This window comes from Paralichthys olivaceus, chromosome 8 (assembly GCF_024713975.1).
Source record: "Paralichthys olivaceus isolate ysfri-2021 chromosome 8, ASM2471397v2, whole genome shotgun sequence".
Classification (NCBI taxonomy): Eukaryota; Metazoa; Chordata; class Actinopteri; order Pleuronectiformes; family Paralichthyidae; genus Paralichthys; species Paralichthys olivaceus.
This window is the reverse complement of record NC_091100.1, coordinates 2,011,220-2,027,848: the sequence shown is the minus strand read 5'-3', so window position 1 is coordinate 2,027,848 and position 16,629 is coordinate 2,011,220. Positions and strand designations below refer to the sequence as shown.

Here is a 16,629-nt window from a genome sequence, read left to right as displayed (position 1 = left end):
CTCTCTCCTGACCTGCATTGATCTGATCTTCTCTGAGGAGGTTTTTATCTCCTGGGAGGTTTGAGATACTTCTGTTAATCCACACACTATGTTTATCCTGCTCGTTAGGATGCATTAGCAGCTGCAGGCTCTGTGAGATTAAATTAGATTATTCATGAGAGGCCTGATGTGTTTTCCAGTCTCGTCACATGTGCAGTGGGAGTAAAGTAGGCCATGCAGGGTGAGCAGACCCTCCCCCTCCTCCCCCTCCTCCATCATGTCCTTACATTACACCGTCACCCTTCGCTTTTTCTCACCGCGCAGGCTTCCGTAGATCCGCAGCTGAAAACATGGCCGCCGCCACTTGCCAGCGTGAGTGAACGAAGGGAGTTTGTGTTGTTGCTGCGAGGACACACACCCACACACACATTGACACCGTTTATTTTACTTTGACAAGAAATACAGTTAAACCCCAAGAGCAGCGTCTCCTCCCGGCCCAGGTGTCCCAGGTAAAAACCTCCGAACGCCGCTTGTTTAGCCCTAGTTAGCTAGCATGCTAATAGCTTCTCTGGTGGGGATGCGTGCAGCAGCTCCAGAGGGTTGAATCCAGGTTTCTCTGATTGAACCTGTTCAGGTTTAATTTTACTCAACACGGTATTAAAACGTTCTTGCTCCGGTGTCATTTTTCTCCAAAACCGACTTGAAAGACGCTAAGCTAAAGGTGCTAAAGTGACCCATGTAACAAAAAGAGAAACTCAGCAACAACTCAACTCTAAACTTTCTGGAGGCCTCGATAACACAAACTAACTTTTGGTGAATGCATGTTTAACTTGATTCTGCTTGAACAACTTTTAATGCTATTGTTTCTTTTATATTGATGATAAAATAGTAATGTTATACACATGGAGCTGGAGGGAAGACAAACCAGGGTAAAGTGCCAAATGACTAGTTTATTGCAAATAAAGAAAAACGACTACTTAAAAAATATACGACTGAGACCAGGCCCATATTTAATATATGAATTAATATTTAAAGCCTCGGTGGGACCTGCCTCCACATTATGTGAGGACCCTCCATGCTCCTGCAGGAGGAGGTCAGCTGACCCCAGCAGGGGGGGGGGGGCGCTTTAAAACGATGTGACAACCATTTCTCTGTAAACTACATTAAGGCAGATAGGAGCAGCAGCACATTTGATAATCAATCAATCAATTATTGATGATTCCTTTACTCTCATCTGCCTCAATGCACCATTTTATCCTTGTAGCCACATTTATCTGAAAACATATAGATATTCTTATTTTATTTATAAGAATATTATATTTGCACAAATGTTTATCAATGAATGATGCTGTTTATGTATCTGCTGTTATCTTCCAAAATGTGAAGATTTTATTTTTGTAAGATTATTATCATTATAATAGATTTACTTTATTGATCTTTGAGATTTAGCATTTTCATTCGTCACCTATTTGCAGAACATGGCTGTAGTTTTTTTATAATTATTGAAATAATAAGCTTACTCCTATTTATATACTCTCTTTACATTTTCTTTTTAGTATCAATAAATAGAAACTTGAATGGGGATGAGACTCACATTTTGGTAAATTCTAAATTTTCTTCCTCCAGGCACTTTCCCTTTATGCTGGTTCGGTCAGCTCGGCTCTTCCCCCTCATCGTCTCCAGTCACGTGCATCATTCTTTCACCTGTGCTGCTCGACAGACGTTTCAGTGGAGGATCTGCAGTGCTGCTGCGGTTTTGAGCAGGGGACGGACATCTATGGAGCCCATGAAAACCTGTCAGGACCCAGAGGTTCCCAGTAATATCCCCCCGCCTTCATCTACTGGATGCTCAGCTGATGCTATGACCCCAACAGATGATGAGAAGAAAACGCCTCCCGTGGGTCTTTTACCCGGGGAGACAGTGGTCAAGGAGGGCAAGGCGGCCATCTTGTTTCCCAGTGCAAATGAAGTGTTTTACAACCCGGTCCAGGAGTTTAACAGAGATCTGACGTGAGTCTAAACCTCCGGCTGCTTCGGCCTTTGCTCTACAGACTCGTAATTATTTTACAGCACAGACACAGCTCTCCTCAGATTGTAATATAAAGAGAATCTGGACAGTCAGCGTTATGTCTACGGAGGATCCGGTAGGTTGTTAAATCTGAGAGTAATATACTTTAAAGTAGCCAGTGGCCACATGGTGCCGTCAATCTCAAAATGTTTTATTTTTGCAAAACGTCTTATCAGATTTCATCAGGGTTTTTTTTGGGTCGTTTTTGAGTTATTCCTCTAACCAGGAAACCACACACGGAACTAAAAGTTCAACCACGTTGGAGGGAAATGTTTGCTGTCAGCAGGACGAGACACTTTCATTTAGTCTCACGTGTCATATTTTTTATTCTGCAGCCATATTTTACTTTGCTGATCCTCCTCCCCTCATTTGAATTACATGATCATAGTTTCTCTCAGTCACTTCATCATTCACAAAAAAGCTCCAGTCCATATTTATATGTCCATATATGAGAAGTCCTCTTCCTCTCTTCCTCTCCAGATGTGCTGTGATCACAGAGTTTGCCAGAGAGCTGCTGGCTCAGCGCGGCGTGAAGGTGGTGGTGCCCGGAGAGAAGGAGAGGGTGGTGGTCTCTCTGTCAGAGGAGACGAACGAGGCAGACGCTCAAGTGGAGGAGAAAAACAGAACGGAGGAGCCGGCGGTTACTGCAACAGTGGGGGAGAAGTGTGAGGTACGGAGAACGGGTTCTACATCGAGATCTTCCTGATGCAGATTTTAGTTTTGTGATAGCGGCCATCAAACAAAGCTCTGTCAGATGGGTGGGACCATAAGCAGCTGTTATAAGCGTTGTTCCTTTTGTTTCAGCGGGGTCTCCGGGTCCTTGAGGGTCTGGCTGCGTCGGGTTTACGCTCTGTGCGTTTCGCTCTGGAAGTCCCAGGCCTGCAGAGCATAACCGCCAACGACTTCTCCACCAAGGCCGCTGGCCTGATCGCCAGGAACGCCCAGTACAATGGAGTTGACCACCTGCTCCAGGCCAGCTGCAGGGACGCCAGGTATGAAACCTCATCACGCTTGGCCGCTGTTACTCATCTGATATTTCTCTCAGCTCTCACTTTCTGTTTTCATCATTGACGTGGGTTTTTTCTAGTATGCTGATGTACGAGATGCGAGGGAAGAAGGAGCGCTATGACGTCATTGATCTGGATCCCTATGGTAGCCCCGCCCCCTTTCTGGATGCCGCCGTACAGGCCGTCAGTGAAGGAGGTGAGGAGTTCAGCCTGTCAATCATCTAACAATCACTTTTCCACTGATGTTCTGCAGCTGCAGGATTCAAACAAACACGGAGAGTTACTTTGCTGTTTGGCCAATTAAAGGATGTTTTATTATTATAATCCTTTTCTCTCTCTCTCTCTCTCTCTCTCTCTCTCTCTCTCTCTCTTTCTCTCTCTCTCAGGTCTGTTGTGTATAACATGCACCGACATGGCCGTGATGGCTGGAAACAGTGGAGAGACCTGCTACAGCAAGTACGGTTCAGTCTCCATCAAAGCCAAATACTGTCACGAGATGGTGAGGACACACACGAAAATGTAAAAAGTTACCAACATGCACAGACAAGTCCTCGTGTGTACGTCTTAATCCTTTGTGCACAAGTGTGAGCAACACAAACAATGTTGTCATGGATACTGACCTGAGGCTACATGTCATGTGTGTGTGTGTGTGTGTGTGCGTGTGTGCGTGATTTGAAATGATGACGGATACAGTGTTTCCTGTTACTCCTTCACAGTAAAAGCCTCCTGTGCCTTTGCAGGGTGAAGAGGTTTTATTGTGAAGCCGCACCAGTAGAACATGTTTGATTTGCATTAACTGAAGTCACATGGTACAGATCGTTGATGAGATAACGTACAGCAAAGAAATGTCCAAATGTAAGTCTGTCGAATGGCTGCAGCTGAATTGTGTGTGTCCCTGGGTCCCTGCAGGCTCTGCGCATCATCCTCCACAGTTTGGACCAGAGGGCGGGGGTGTACCAGCGATACATCCAGCCCCTGCTGTCCGTCAGCGTCGATTTCTACATCAGAGTTTTTGTTCGTGTATTCACGGGACAGGCTACAGTGAAGAACTCAGCCAGGTACACACACACACACACACACACACACACACACACACACACACACACTCATATACCTTCTTCTAACAGCGGCTGGTGTATGATGAAAGAGGACTCATCCTCAAATCTCTGTGCACACGTATGATCCCTGTCTGTTAATCAAGTTGCTCTTATAGATAAATAAGGTATTGATCTATAATATCTGTAGATTAATCACGGTTTAAATCTCCCTCTCTTGTCTTTCTGTTGTTTTGCAGTAAACAGGCTCTGGCCTACAACTGTGTCGGCTGTGGGTCTTTCCACTTACAGAGAATGGGCAAGAGAACGATGAATGGGAAACAGTAAGAAACTACACACTGAGCAACTTCACTGACTTCTGTTCACTGACGGACGATTTAAGATGTCTGATCTGAAACATTCAGGAAATATCAAATAGATTTGGTGGCTGGCTGATGTATAGGTCACAACAACACCTCCTCCATGTTAGTAGATGGGACATGGACAAACTAAAAGGTGGAAGTAGACATTAAATTAAATTATCAGTGGGACCTTGATGCAACGTCTCCGTCCCCCCCAGTCGCACAGACTCAGGCGACAAAGGACCTATAGCATCATTCATCCTCATTTACATTCTATGGTTTGTGACGTTATATAAAATATTCATATGGTTGTGACAGGATGGTGTGTGTGTGTGTGTAGTAAAGTTGTATACTGTGTGTTTTCAGTATGAAGTATTCTGCTGCTAATGGACCGCCTGTGGGACCAGAGTGTGAGCACTGTGGACAGAGACATCAGGTCACACACACACACACACACACACACACACACACACACACACACACACACACACACACACACACACACACACACACACACACACACATTACTAATTATGCTCCAGGTAATTATTCCCTCTTGGATTTTGTTGAACTCACAGAGAAACCATCCCAGGTGTTGAATTGTGTCCAAACCTCAGTGCTTGTGTGTAGTTACTTGTGTGTACTATAGAAAACACACGCGTGAGCTGGGGCCTGTGTTTGTCCTCTCTGTAGATGGGGGGTCCTCTCTGGGTGGAGCCCATCCATGATGTGGCGTTTGTCCAGAGGGTTCTGTCCGCTGTGTCTGGGAATCCGTCCAGATTCGGAACATCTAAACGAATCGAGGGGATGCTGAGCATGGTGACGGAGGTAAACGTTTAATTCACACTCCTCCGGTGTTGTCAAGTGGAGTCACATCGGGTGTCTCTGTACTACGACCGTCCTGCTCTTCAGTGGCGGCTTCCTGTCTTTATCACCTGTGATGTCCGGTTTGTTTCAGGAGCTGGAAGATGTTCCTCTTTATTACACTGTGGACAGTCTGAGCAGCACGATACACTGCAACACGCCGCCGCTGCTCCAGTTCAGGTAAACACACAAGGAGCGAGTGATAACGTGATATAACGATAATCATCTTGAATCACTCTCAGCTCGAGGAAACATTTTAGTCCCCTGTTGCTCATCGTTGGCGTTCCCTGACCTCGAAGTCTCCTCTTCCATATCAACTTCCTGTGGCCGGTTTTATTCCCCTGACAAAGAAGCTGTGTCTCGTCTTTGAGAGATATTTGTAAATTAATCTGCACCTCCCAGCATTCCCTGCCTCCGTTCATCTGCTGATTCTCTCTCTCTCTATGTGCAGGTCTGCTCTTCTTCACGCCGGTCACCGGGTTTCCCTTTCTCACGCCTGTAAGAACGCCATCAAGACAAACGCTCCTCCTGCAGCCATCTGGGACATCATGAGATGCTGGGTAAGTAAATCAAATGCATCTTGAGAAGCTGTCTGTGCAGAATCGCATGTTACAGTCTTCACTCGCACTCGTCTGTGTGATTGGTCGTCCCCCACAGGAGAAGTCTAATCCTGTGAAGAGGGAGAAGCTGTCTGAGACCAGCCCGGCCTTTAAGATCCTCTCCACTGAGCCCAGGTGAGACCACAGGTGTATATTTCATGCGTCATTTTCCGCGTCAGAATGTTTGCTGGGTTATTCATGGTTGATGTGATTGTTTCAAACAAACACACGAGACAAACCAGAGATTTTAAATAAAGATGGACAAAGCGTCTCCTCTCTTACCTTTAACATTTCTCTTGTGTGTCTGTGGGCTTGTAGTCTCGAGGCCTGTTTCACTGTGAGGGAGGACGCCAACCCTCAGTCCCGTAAACGCCACCTGACGAGGTTCCAGGAGAACCCTCAGGCGTTCTGGGGACCTAAAGCTCGTGCCAAAGCCGGGTGACTAGACAGAAAACACACACACAAACACAGACTGACTAATAAACACAAGCTGTCATATCTTTGAGGATGGACCAATAGAATATTTAATGTTTTTAAAGTTAAAATTGGATGTTTGCTGCTGAAAAGTTTCTTTGAAAGTTTATAATCACCAGATATTTTCTATGTAAGAATCCTTTACTGAAACATCACATTTCAGAGGCCAAACTGAAGGAAGGAAAAGTTTGTATTCCACATTTCTAAACTTAAATACCGGAAATATTCACTGATTTTAAATTTTTACATTGTTTTCTTTGCACCTTTTGTTTCAATCTTCATTTTGTCGTCATCTTTCTCTTCTTCCTGCCTCCGTCTTTTCATCTCTCCTGTCGTTTCTTCCTTTTCCTCAAATCCGTCTCTCACCTCTTGTGTTCTCTCGTCCAGCGGAGGCATCTGTGCCAGCCTGCAGGACAAGAGAGAGAAGTTCCAGAACAAGAGGAAGAACCAGATCACAGACTCTTCTCAGCTGAAACACCTCCCCTGCAAAAGGTTCAGACAGGTTCGTTGATTCGATCAAAATCGACCTGTTCAAAGTAAAAGACAGAGCGATAGAATTAACAAAGCAAATAACTGCGTACTCACCGTTTTACACAGCTCGTCCACTTTAGCTTCAATGTTTCAGCTGTAACGTCTTTTCATGAATGCGAGCGCAGGGAGACAATTACTCAAATGCTGATTACACGTTAAAGTCATCGAGTCCTCGGTGGGAAACGAAGTATCGGACAGATTGTGGTGAATTAGTCGTCTCTATTAGCTGCGTTGGCAGGTCGCCACTCGCTGTCGGTTCTCTGCCAGATCATCTGAACGCTGCAGCCAAAAAACGCTCCTGCGGCAGTTTGTGGTATTTTAATAAATTGAAATATATTATTAATGTTACTGTGTTTTTTCTTTTTTTTTTTATCAGGGAACATGTTCACATGGAGAGAAATGCTGCTACTCCCACGACCTGGAGCAGACAAAGGGAGAGAAAATGGAGTGATTCCACTGTGGTAGTTTTTTTTTTTTCTTTCTTTTTTATAATAATTTTATTCCTTGAGTTTTGAAAGTTGCAGCCTTGATAAAGTGAGAATGAGGCTCTGCAGTCAGACTTTATTTTGGTGAGGACAACAAACTAAAACCTGTTCGTGCACAGAATATCCAGATATTGACGATAACAGTGACGCTTCATAAAAAGTGTATTACTGATATCGTTAATTTTACAAATGTGTAAATCAGACCAGTTTCTTTCCGTTGTGACGCAGTGACTAACTAGTTGGTTCAAATTAGTTACGAGCTTAGAATCAAAACATCGTTCTTTTGTTTTTTAATAATTTGACTGCTGTCAACATGTATTTCACATCAATAAAGTCCTCAATGTGACTTAACGTGTTGTTTGTTTGTCTTATTCGTCATTAATGTCAGCCACCATGGGAAGTGTAGTGGCCCCGTCACACACGACAGCAAAGCGAAGGTTCACCAAAGTTAAACTCAACTTGCTTCAACATCAGCAAATGTTTTTTTAATCGGCCCCTCGCTCGTAGATCATATCAATCATATCAAACCACATTCTCGCTTTCAATATTTGACAGTAGACGAGAGGTCGCTCACTTGAGATGTGCATCACCTGCTTTGTGATGAGGTAAGTGAAAAGAAGTAAATGCTGCCTGATAAAGTTAGAGTTCCACACGTCCAAACGAAAGCTGAGACGACGGTAAACAGCAGGTGTTTGAACTTTCAACGGCTGCAGTAAAATTTAATGTAATCTCATCTCTGAGCGTGTGCAGTTAAATCACAAACATCTGTTCAATGTTCAAACCACCTCGGCCTGTTTGTGTTTACGCTCGGTGTTAGTGGAACACGAACACGACAATAACAGTAGAGAAAGATTTATTCACTGTGATCAGGGTCAGTATAAAATCAGTGACGTATATACACATGTTGGTAGAAATAGAAAAGTTGCACACGTCAGGCAGTCGGTGTGTGTTGGCAGCAGTTTGTAGGAGAAATGATCAGAAGGCAGCTTCAGCAAATACTGTGCACGTCTCGAATGAGAAATACGTTCAGGCTTCAGTCAAACAAGCCTGATCTTCGACACGTGGTCCGGAGACTTCAGACCCTGATCAGATTTATGGGCCTTTAAGGAAAATCCCTTTGCCTCCTTCATCAAGTGTCCTCGCTTGGTCCAATCAAACCCAAGCAGGAGGCCACAGGAGACTTCAACTGACTGAATTATAGTTTTGCTTATTTGTTTTCTTACAAATCTTTAAAAAGTCTAAGTGAACGATTGGCTATCTGAGCTGGACCCTGAGCAGGAAGGTTCGGATCTCCATTGGCCTCAAGGTCACCTCCCATGTGGACGGGTCCTCGAACGTCCTCAGCAGTGGAGGCTCCTTATCTGAAAAGACAAGAGCAGCATGTAACAACCAGTAGAGGGCGCATCCCTCCGTCAAGGCTGATGAGTATTTGTGAATTTACAGACGCTCTTTAACTCCTCGCCTGAAAACATGTTAACAAACGAGACTGTTTCATCTCAGCCTCAGTGAACCAGTTTCTGAATGAAGGCGTGTGTCCTGCACCTGTTTGTGGCGTCCAGTCAAAACGGATCATCTCGTCTTTCCACTGATTGGCTGACAGGTTCAGCTCAGACACGCCCAAAACCTCCAGAGTGGAAAACAGCTTCTACACACACACAGAGTTAAAATTAATTATTTATAAAAATATATTCACACAACACAAAGAAGCAAATAATTCTTTAAGTAAATAAAACTTCCTGACACTTTCCTTTGATTTATTAATAATAATAATACTAGTACTAGTATAATAGTTAATAATTTCAGCGATGGTGACGTCAGGTGATTTTCCATGCGTCTGACCTGCAGGTGGACGGTGACGGGTCGGGAGTTCACTTTGCTCTCCCAGCTCTGGAACTGATGCTCCAGCCTCAGCAGCACCGAGTCTCTGTCCCACTGTGTCAGTGTCAGGAGGTGAACAGCAGGGGGCAGTGCAGCCTGAAGACCTGAGAACTACGGACCACAAACACACACACACACCTGATTTGACTCTGTTCCACCAGAGCGTTCGTCCATGTATTTACAAAAAAGTCTGTTGGTGTATGGAGACAAACACTTTACAAGTTCACATTAAAAGCTACGAATAAAAAGCGAATTGTAAAATTGTGTTGATCGGTTTCTGACCGATGACGTCAGCGACTTGTGAAGCAACATTTTCGCCGAAGTTGCGAGTTGTTGTTTCGACTTCAGATAATCAGATGAATAATTCCAACATCACACGACATCACAGTCACGTTCAATTCACTGCATAAGTTCAATTTTAACTCATCAATTATTCAATAGACTTTTTCAATTAGCTACAAAGTTTACATAAAGAATTTACGTACACTTAAAATCCAGAAACGTTTTTAACTCTAGTTTCTGTCGGGATGTTTGCAAAGTCTTTTCATCCGCTCACTCACCTCCAGTCGAGTGTCGGGGCTCAGCTGTCCGTCAGTGAATGTGAGCAGCGGCTGCAGAACTACTTCCTGTGCCAGGGGGCGGTGTGTGTCAGCAGCGACCGGTGGGCGCTCGAGAGAGAGCAGGAGGCGGCCGCGGACCACCAGCCCTTGTGGGAAGATTTTGGAGGTCTCGTTGAGAGGCTCGCCAACGCCGCGGACATCATCGTACAACAGCCGGCGGTGGAGCTGAGGGGGGGGGGGGAGGAGGGTGGGGTTCAGAGTGTGTGTGTGTGTGTGTCTCTCTCTCTCTCTCTCTCTCTCTCTCTCTCTCTCTCTCTCTCTCTCTCTCTCTCCCTCTCACCATGATCTCCAGGGAGCCGTTCAGGATGCTTCCTCCTCCCTGAGAGCGGTCGGTCACCACAGTGAGCTGATCGACATCATCCTGGAAACACGAGCACGAATGAGGAGAGAGGGAAAAAAAAGACAAACAACAGATGAAGTAGTAGAAGTAGAAAAGTAAAAACAAATAAAATCCATAGAACTTTTTCGGCACCGTCCAGGGATGCGTTCAATCTCAAAATGTTTCTGGCTCGAACGACATGTTAGCAACAGCCTCCAGGAACATTTTCTCACAATATTAACTTGGGCCACCGACACCACTGAGGACGGATTTTACTGCCAGATGTGAAAAGACGTATTTAACGATGTCCACCTGTGAGCGGATTCCTCAGGACAGATGTTTTACCAGATGTGAACAGAGTCCTGGGTAGAAAAATAAAATATTTCTCTCTCATACACACACGCACCCTGATGAATGCACGGGAGTTGATGGGGAAGTAGTTTCCAGCGATGGGCTCCGACTGCTTCAGGTTCCACGTGGGGCGGAAGTCTTTCCTGCGGAGGAAAACAACACACACACACACACACACACGCACACGCACACACACACCGTGAGTTCCAGACTGCACAGTTTCACTTTCACCCAGATGTGGCCGTGGAGCTCACCTTCTCTGCAGCACCTCCCTGCCGTTGGAGTCGGTGTAGAAAAATCCAGAGGTTTGAATACTGGTGTCTAGACGGGTGATCACCTCCTTCCCCAGGCTGTCTCTGTTCGGGAACATAGTTCAGGTCCTGAATACAATAATGGTTAAAAAAAAAAAAGAAAGAAAACATCTGTCCAGATGTTTGCAGCACACGCTCACTCTATGGGCAGAGGTCCGACCGTCCACTCCAGCTCCAGAGCTCTGCTGTCGGTGTAGAGTCGAACCACCTGAGAGACCCAGGGAGAAAACCACTGCCTCACCTCCTGCACCACAGACGTCTGCGGCAGAAACGGAAACACAGTGATTCTTTCATTCACACTGAAAATCTGACAAAACTAATTAGAAACAAACAAATCTGAAATGTTGAAACACATTTTAAAAAGTCTCGTCCGACACTAACGGATGTGGCACAGCAGCAAACGGGCGTCAAAATAAAGCTGTGACATTAATTCAGTTAATTCTCCTCGAGGTTCAGCTCATTTACTCACAGAAGAAAATAAGAAATTAGTGAAAAGTCATAAAACTCTACGTGAACCTGCCACACTGCTCTCTCTCTCTCTCTCTCTCTCCCTCCCTCCCTCCCTCCCTCCCTCTCTCTCTCTCTCTACCTGCACCGTCTCCGTCTTGGCCGTCCGGCTGATGATGAAAGGTGTGGACGAGTTGGGTCTGAAGATGTAGGCTCCTGACATCTGGTCACTCTCAGAGTTGTTGCCGTCACTGGCGTTGTACCTGGAAATTGGAACGCACACACACATACACACACACACACACACACAGACAGACAGACAGACAGACACACACACAGAAACAGAAACACACACCAATGAAACGAGAGGACAGAACTGCGGGTGTCTTTTCTTTGGAGTTTTTCAGAAACACTAACCAGTAGAAATTCTGCGTGAGCTTGATGCTCTGTTTGGTCTCCAGGTTGCTGAGGCTGCTCAAGAGGCCGGTGTCTGGGTCAAAGGTCACACGTAGGAACTGGAGCACAAACACAAAGAGAATATAAAAGCACTTCATACATGTCGGGCTCATGAAATGTATACAGATGCAACAAAAACAAAAGAACTAAGTACTACTTCCCAACATGCAAAGTGAAATGCTGCCGTGTGAAGACCTTGTTCTGGATCGCTGCAGGAGTGCGGGGCCGTGTGGGGGCGGGTGGAGGCCCGTCCTGAAGCAGGGACACGGAGTAGGTGCTGAAGCCCAGAGGAGGAGCTCGAACCTGGAACACCAGCTCGTTGATGGCGAAGCCCCGGTTCTTCCTCACCTCTCGAGTGGCTCTGGACACCGAAACCACCTGGAACACATCTGGTTACGAGTATTTGTGCCACAACATGATTCTAATATCAAAATAAAATGATGACGGCAACATGACGGCGGCGTAGTGGCTCTAAAAAAATAAATCACCTGAATTCTGTCCTGTCACCTCAAAGATTAAAGTCGATTATTACAGGAGATGATTTGTAGGAATTGTTTTATTTTATTTACGACTTATACAAAAGTAATCACGCCAGAGAAAATGTGTTATGATGGGAGTTTAAAACAAGTACTTCTACTTTTACATACTACGTCAAACCCTGTGTTTAACTGTCTCATATTTAAATGCTGTCACTCACCTCACAGTCCACAGTTTCGCCTTTAGCGTCAGACACCGAGTACGATGTTCCGTTCACAGGCAGCCGTACGGGCCAGGTGACGGGGCGAGCGAGAGGGTTGTACACACTGACTGAGAACTGAGAGAGAGAGAGAGAGACATTAGATTATGTCCAGGGGACGGAACGCAGCTTCAGCTCATGCAACTTGTGTTTGAGTGTGTTTCACCTCTTTGCTGGACTCGGTGAGAGGACACACGCTGATGTTGAGGTTGTCACAGTAGATCCGTTCAGCAGACGAGCGACTCAGAGCAGCCAGACTGTTACTGACCACAACCTGAGAGAAAACACCACGAAATATATATGAGCTGAAGCCCAGAGAGGAAGTCCAACATGGAAAAAACAAGTAGTTTCAAGACGGAGCTGAGGGACATCATGACGTTTCACCCCGTTTTTCCATCCTCACATAACTACAGCCACTGAGGGAGGAGCTTATTGATGTGAAGCCTGGATCACCTGACAGCGCTGCCAGCCGTTAGCGAGCCGCCGGGCGTAGTCGTTAGCTACGTGCTGCTTCTCTGTGCCCGACACGGCATCGTGATGCTGAGCCACCGCCATGGCTTCCTCTGCCAACGACAACACAAATGAGACGCCTGGTCCATCCCAGCATTATGACACAGAGAGGACACACAGACCATCAGCAGCTCACACATGTTTAAAAAGGATATCTGACCACAACTGAATGTCGTCGTAATGTTTAACGATAAAAGGTGATTTAAAGAAACGGCTCTCACTCAAGGTCTGACTGTCGCCTCCCCCGAAGGGTCCCTTCGTGGACACCGGTCCACCGAGCACCTCCAGCTGGTTACACGTCTAAAACATGAAGAAACTTAGCTGCACTGTTAACTCACAACAAAAAATCCTCGAGTGTAAAAAGACTTTGGTCCCCTGACTCAAGTTCTCCTCTCGTGAAGACGGAAACACAAATGAACGTGCGTTGGGAATCAAACGTTTACCTGCAGGTTGCTGTTGCTGACCCTCTCGTAGCGTTTCAGGGCCGGTCGGCTCGTAAAGAAGCCCGTCCAGAAATCATGAGCGCTGTCTGCGTAGGGGAAAAAGTCGTCCGTCTTCAAAGCCCTGCGTTGTGAAGACAATAATGTTACAGGAAATAAAAACATGTGTAATCTGTGTATAATCCGTTTAAGAGCTGCTACCAGGTGAGGTTTGCTCGGTGCAGTTCCTGGAGGTAACAGGAGGGGGTGGAGTAGAGCAGGTTGACTTTGCTGCCGTTCGCCTGCTGAGCGTTGACGTAGTGGATGAGCTTGTCCAGGTTCTTGTACCACAGGTTGGCGTTCTCATACTGGAAGTCGGAGCCCATGGTCATGATGATGTGATTCGTCTTGTACTCGCCGGCCTGAGAGAGGAAACGTCACAGGACACGAAGATCAAGAATCAAGTTTGGACATTTCAGGTATTTTGTAAAATCTTGTGACAGAAGAGTTTATAATAAAACTCTGTCTATGTTTGGTGAGTTCCGTGTGTCGGACCTGATAGTTGGCCATGGTGAGGAAGCGCGTCACCACATCGTCAACGTTATAATCCTCCAGGTCCGGGTCGTCTCTGATTGGGGGGTCGTCACAGAGCTGGTCCCAGCAGAAGCCCTCAGGGGGGTTGTAACCGTTGGGAAGGATTCCTGTTTGATTGGGCAGCAAAGGTTAAAGGATCAATAAATATTAAAATATTAAAATCTGTGTCCGAGATATGAAAAGTTTCAATTTACAGAATGAACCTGAAACATGTTTACATTTAGATCATTCTACTTCAAGTTCTACATGTTTGTGTTAGCGACATCTCACGAATCGTTCAGCATCAGAAGTGTTTTAATTCCACCAAACATTCATATCAGTTCGATTCTACTGAAACGGACGGACCCTCAGAAGAGTAGCCGTGTTTGTGCCGGAGGTTTGTTTACCGGTGAAGAGATCAGCCATGGGCGGGGTGAGGCTGTCAGACGCTCGCCACAGGAGCTCCTGCTCCTTCGCCATCCTCCTGCGAGCCTGGTCCTGGTAGTCGAGGCGACCGAAGAAGAAGCCGTCGTATCCCATCTGCTCAAAACACACAGCACACAGTGTGAGAGGGAAGCACCGGTTAGCTTAGCTTAGCAAACAACTAGCCTTCAGCTTTTTTCACGACATAAGATAAAAGTTTGTAAAAACTATTTATTCCATTTGTAGGAAAAGATGAGTCTATTTTTAAATACGCAAATTTTACATTTGTAAATTAGCAAAGTAATAATAACACAAATAGAGCAACAAAATATGTCATTACAATAAGCAAAGAAAAACATGAGAAGAATTCTCTTTATTTAAAAAGCCCAGAGAAGAAGAATGTTATAATAAACGATGGATTTCGATTATTATGAGACGTTAACTTCCCTTTTTACAGTTTTTTATTTGATCACAAGTACAAGGAACAAATTCTAACTTTGTCACACTGACAAAAAAAATCTGTGGTATTGAGAAGTTAGAAGTAAAATAATATTTCAGAAAAATGCACAAACACGTTTCATTCATATTTTCCGCAGAAGTGAACAGCACGTGGACTTGGTCTGTTGCTAGGTTACCTGTGCAAACATGGAGGCGTGTTCGCGGGCGTGGCCAAACGGGTCGATGTGCCAGGCCACTCTGGGACGACCACAGGGCCCGAACGTCTCGTTGAGGAACCTCAGGCCCATGGTCATCTGGTCGATGACGGCGCTGTAGTGGGTCGTGGCCTCGTCGCTCATACACCAGCCACCGTTCACAAACTCCAGACGACCTGGAGGGACGGAGGAGGACGAGTTCGTCTCCAGGTTATGGACTGAAGACTTTCCAGAGTGAAGGCAGCAGGTGAATCGGTCACGTACCTTCATCCACCAGCTGTTTGACCGTCTGCTGGACACTGGAGCTCTGCTGTTTCCACCAGCGGAAGAAGAACGCCGTCTCCACGTAGATGAACCTCCTGTCGGGATTCTTCAGCAGCTGATCCACCACCGAGTCCAGGATGTACTGCACCCCCGCATGTTGGATATCGTTACGGTCTTCACGAACACACACACATGAACACACACACACGTAAGTATGAAACTGATCATTTCAGTGTTGACCAGCGACTGAGAGAATATGACACAAGTGATTTTCATCTTGAGTCTGTGGACGGAAAAATAATAAAGTTCTGGTGATTTTCATCATCGGGACGGTTTAGAAATGAGTCGTACAAAACGATTGTGTGTAACGTTTTGTACAGACGTGTGCAACAGCTCGTGGATGTCTGACGGGAATTCATTCAGACATTCAGTTTGTTTACGTCTCCGTGAAATGACACTTTCTTAAATTTGGTAATGTTTGTAAAGTTTAACATCTGTGTGTGTGTGTGTGTGTGTGTGTGTGTGTGTGTGTGTGTGTCTCACAAACCTCCATAGAAATACTGGTCCACGGTCTTGAGCCAGCCAACATCATCATGTGTGTGAGGAACCAGGTGAACGTTCAGCATGTTGTGTTTGGTGACATGACAGGACTGCTCAACACACACACACACACACACACACACACACACACACACACACACACACACACACACACACACACACACACACACACACACTCAGTTAAATCAAGCTCAGTTCCTCTTACAAACAGACTCAGTGAAAATGAAACTAACTTGAGTTTTTAAATAACGTCACATGTTAAACATTTGAAACGACAGATTTGATGACATCATTCGAAGCTGAACTCGCCTCGTATCCACAGACTGGACTCGGTTTGTTTTCTGGACCGACGGGAAAAGTTAAAGCTCCAGAAAAGAAGAAGGAGAAGAAAACCACGACCAGCTGCACGGCCGCCATGTTGGAAAACAACCGAGGGTCATGTGACCTGTGTTTATATCACCTGACCACACACTGCGTGATCCCTCAGTCGAGACTGACAGGCACCTGAGCGAGAGAGAGAGAGAGAGGGAGAGAGAGAGAGAGGGAGAGAGAGCGAGAGAGAGATGAGGTTAGTTACCTCAATCAGGACTGACAGGCACCTCTGAAGGAGGATGTTTGTTCCCTCAGCCCAGACTGAAAGGCACCCAAGAGAGAGGGAAAGAAAGTGAGAGAGAGAGAGAGAGAGAGAGAGAGAGAGAGAGAGAG

General features: G+C 45.7%; 2 protein-coding genes across 3 annotated transcripts; one reads left to right on the top strand and one right to left on the bottom strand.

The window, feature by feature from the left end:
- The first annotated feature begins 241 nt into the window (after positions 1–241).
- On the top strand, positions 242–7,754 carry trmt1 (tRNA methyltransferase 1). Of its 2 annotated transcripts, none has more exons than XM_020104054.2 (16): positions 242–351; positions 1,606–1,989; positions 2,528–2,717; positions 2,852–3,039; positions 3,135–3,250; positions 3,441–3,553; positions 3,964–4,112; positions 4,349–4,432; positions 4,817–4,886; positions 5,144–5,278; positions 5,409–5,494; positions 5,766–5,874; positions 5,972–6,048; positions 6,232–6,351; positions 6,775–6,889; positions 7,295–7,754. In XM_020104054.2, the coding sequence occupies exons 2-16, from the start codon at positions 1,619–1,621 to the stop codon at positions 7,367–7,369; spliced, it is 1,998 nt and encodes a 665-aa protein (XP_019959613.2). In that variant the 5' UTR covers positions 242–351; positions 1,606–1,618; the 3' UTR covers positions 7,370–7,754. The 2 variants fall into 2 exon arrangements, with proteins under 2 accessions (XP_019959613.2, XP_019959612.2); XM_020104053.2 differs by having other exon boundaries at positions 243–488.
- Positions 7,755–8,239: 485 nt separating this feature from the next.
- man2b1 (mannosidase, alpha, class 2B, member 1) lies at positions 8,240–16,563 on the bottom strand. Its single transcript, XM_069530852.1, has 23 exons — positions 16,234–16,563; positions 15,911–16,013; positions 15,364–15,537; positions 15,082–15,275; positions 14,431–14,563; positions 14,006–14,151; positions 13,673–13,872; positions 13,475–13,595; positions 13,253–13,331; positions 12,975–13,084; positions 12,688–12,795; positions 12,483–12,599; positions 11,981–12,163; positions 11,747–11,844; positions 11,472–11,592; positions 11,023–11,141; positions 10,826–10,927; positions 10,627–10,714; positions 10,182–10,262; positions 9,842–10,066; positions 9,243–9,392; positions 8,946–9,048; positions 8,240–8,764 (listed from the first exon to the last, which is right to left on the bottom strand). The coding sequence occupies exons 1-23, from the start codon at positions 16,339–16,341 to the stop codon at positions 8,658–8,660; spliced, it is 2,970 nt and encodes a 989-aa protein (XP_069386953.1). The 5' UTR covers positions 16,342–16,563; the 3' UTR covers positions 8,240–8,657.
- Positions 16,564–16,629: the final 66 nt, after the last annotated feature.

Bases quoted from the DNA above. Each gene is read 5' to 3' on its own strand.
- trmt1 (XM_020104054.2), top strand. From the start codon at position 1,619: ATGCTGGTTCGGTCAGCTCGGCTCTTCCCCCTCATCGTCTCCAGTCAC. The intron at 2,718-2,851 runs GTACGGAGAACG...CTTTTGTTTCAG, and splicing joins CAGTGGGGGAGAAGTGTGAG to CGGGGTCTCCGGGTCCTTGA. The intron at 6,352-6,774 runs GTGACTAGACAG...TCTCTCGTCCAG, and splicing joins AAAGCTCGTGCCAAAGCCGG to CGGAGGCATCTGTGCCAGCC.
- man2b1 (XM_069530852.1), bottom strand. From the start codon at position 16,341: ATGGCGGCCGTGCAGCTGGTCGTGGTTTTCTTCTCCTTCTTCTTTTCT. The intron at 12,600-12,687 runs GTGAAACACACT...TCTCTCTCTCAG, and splicing joins TCACCGAGTCCAGCAAAGAG to TTCTCAGTCAGTGTGTACAA. The intron at 11,593-11,746 runs GTTAGTGTTTCT...TCCAATTTCCAG, and splicing joins CTCACGCAGAATTTCTACTG to GTACAACGCCAGTGACGGCA.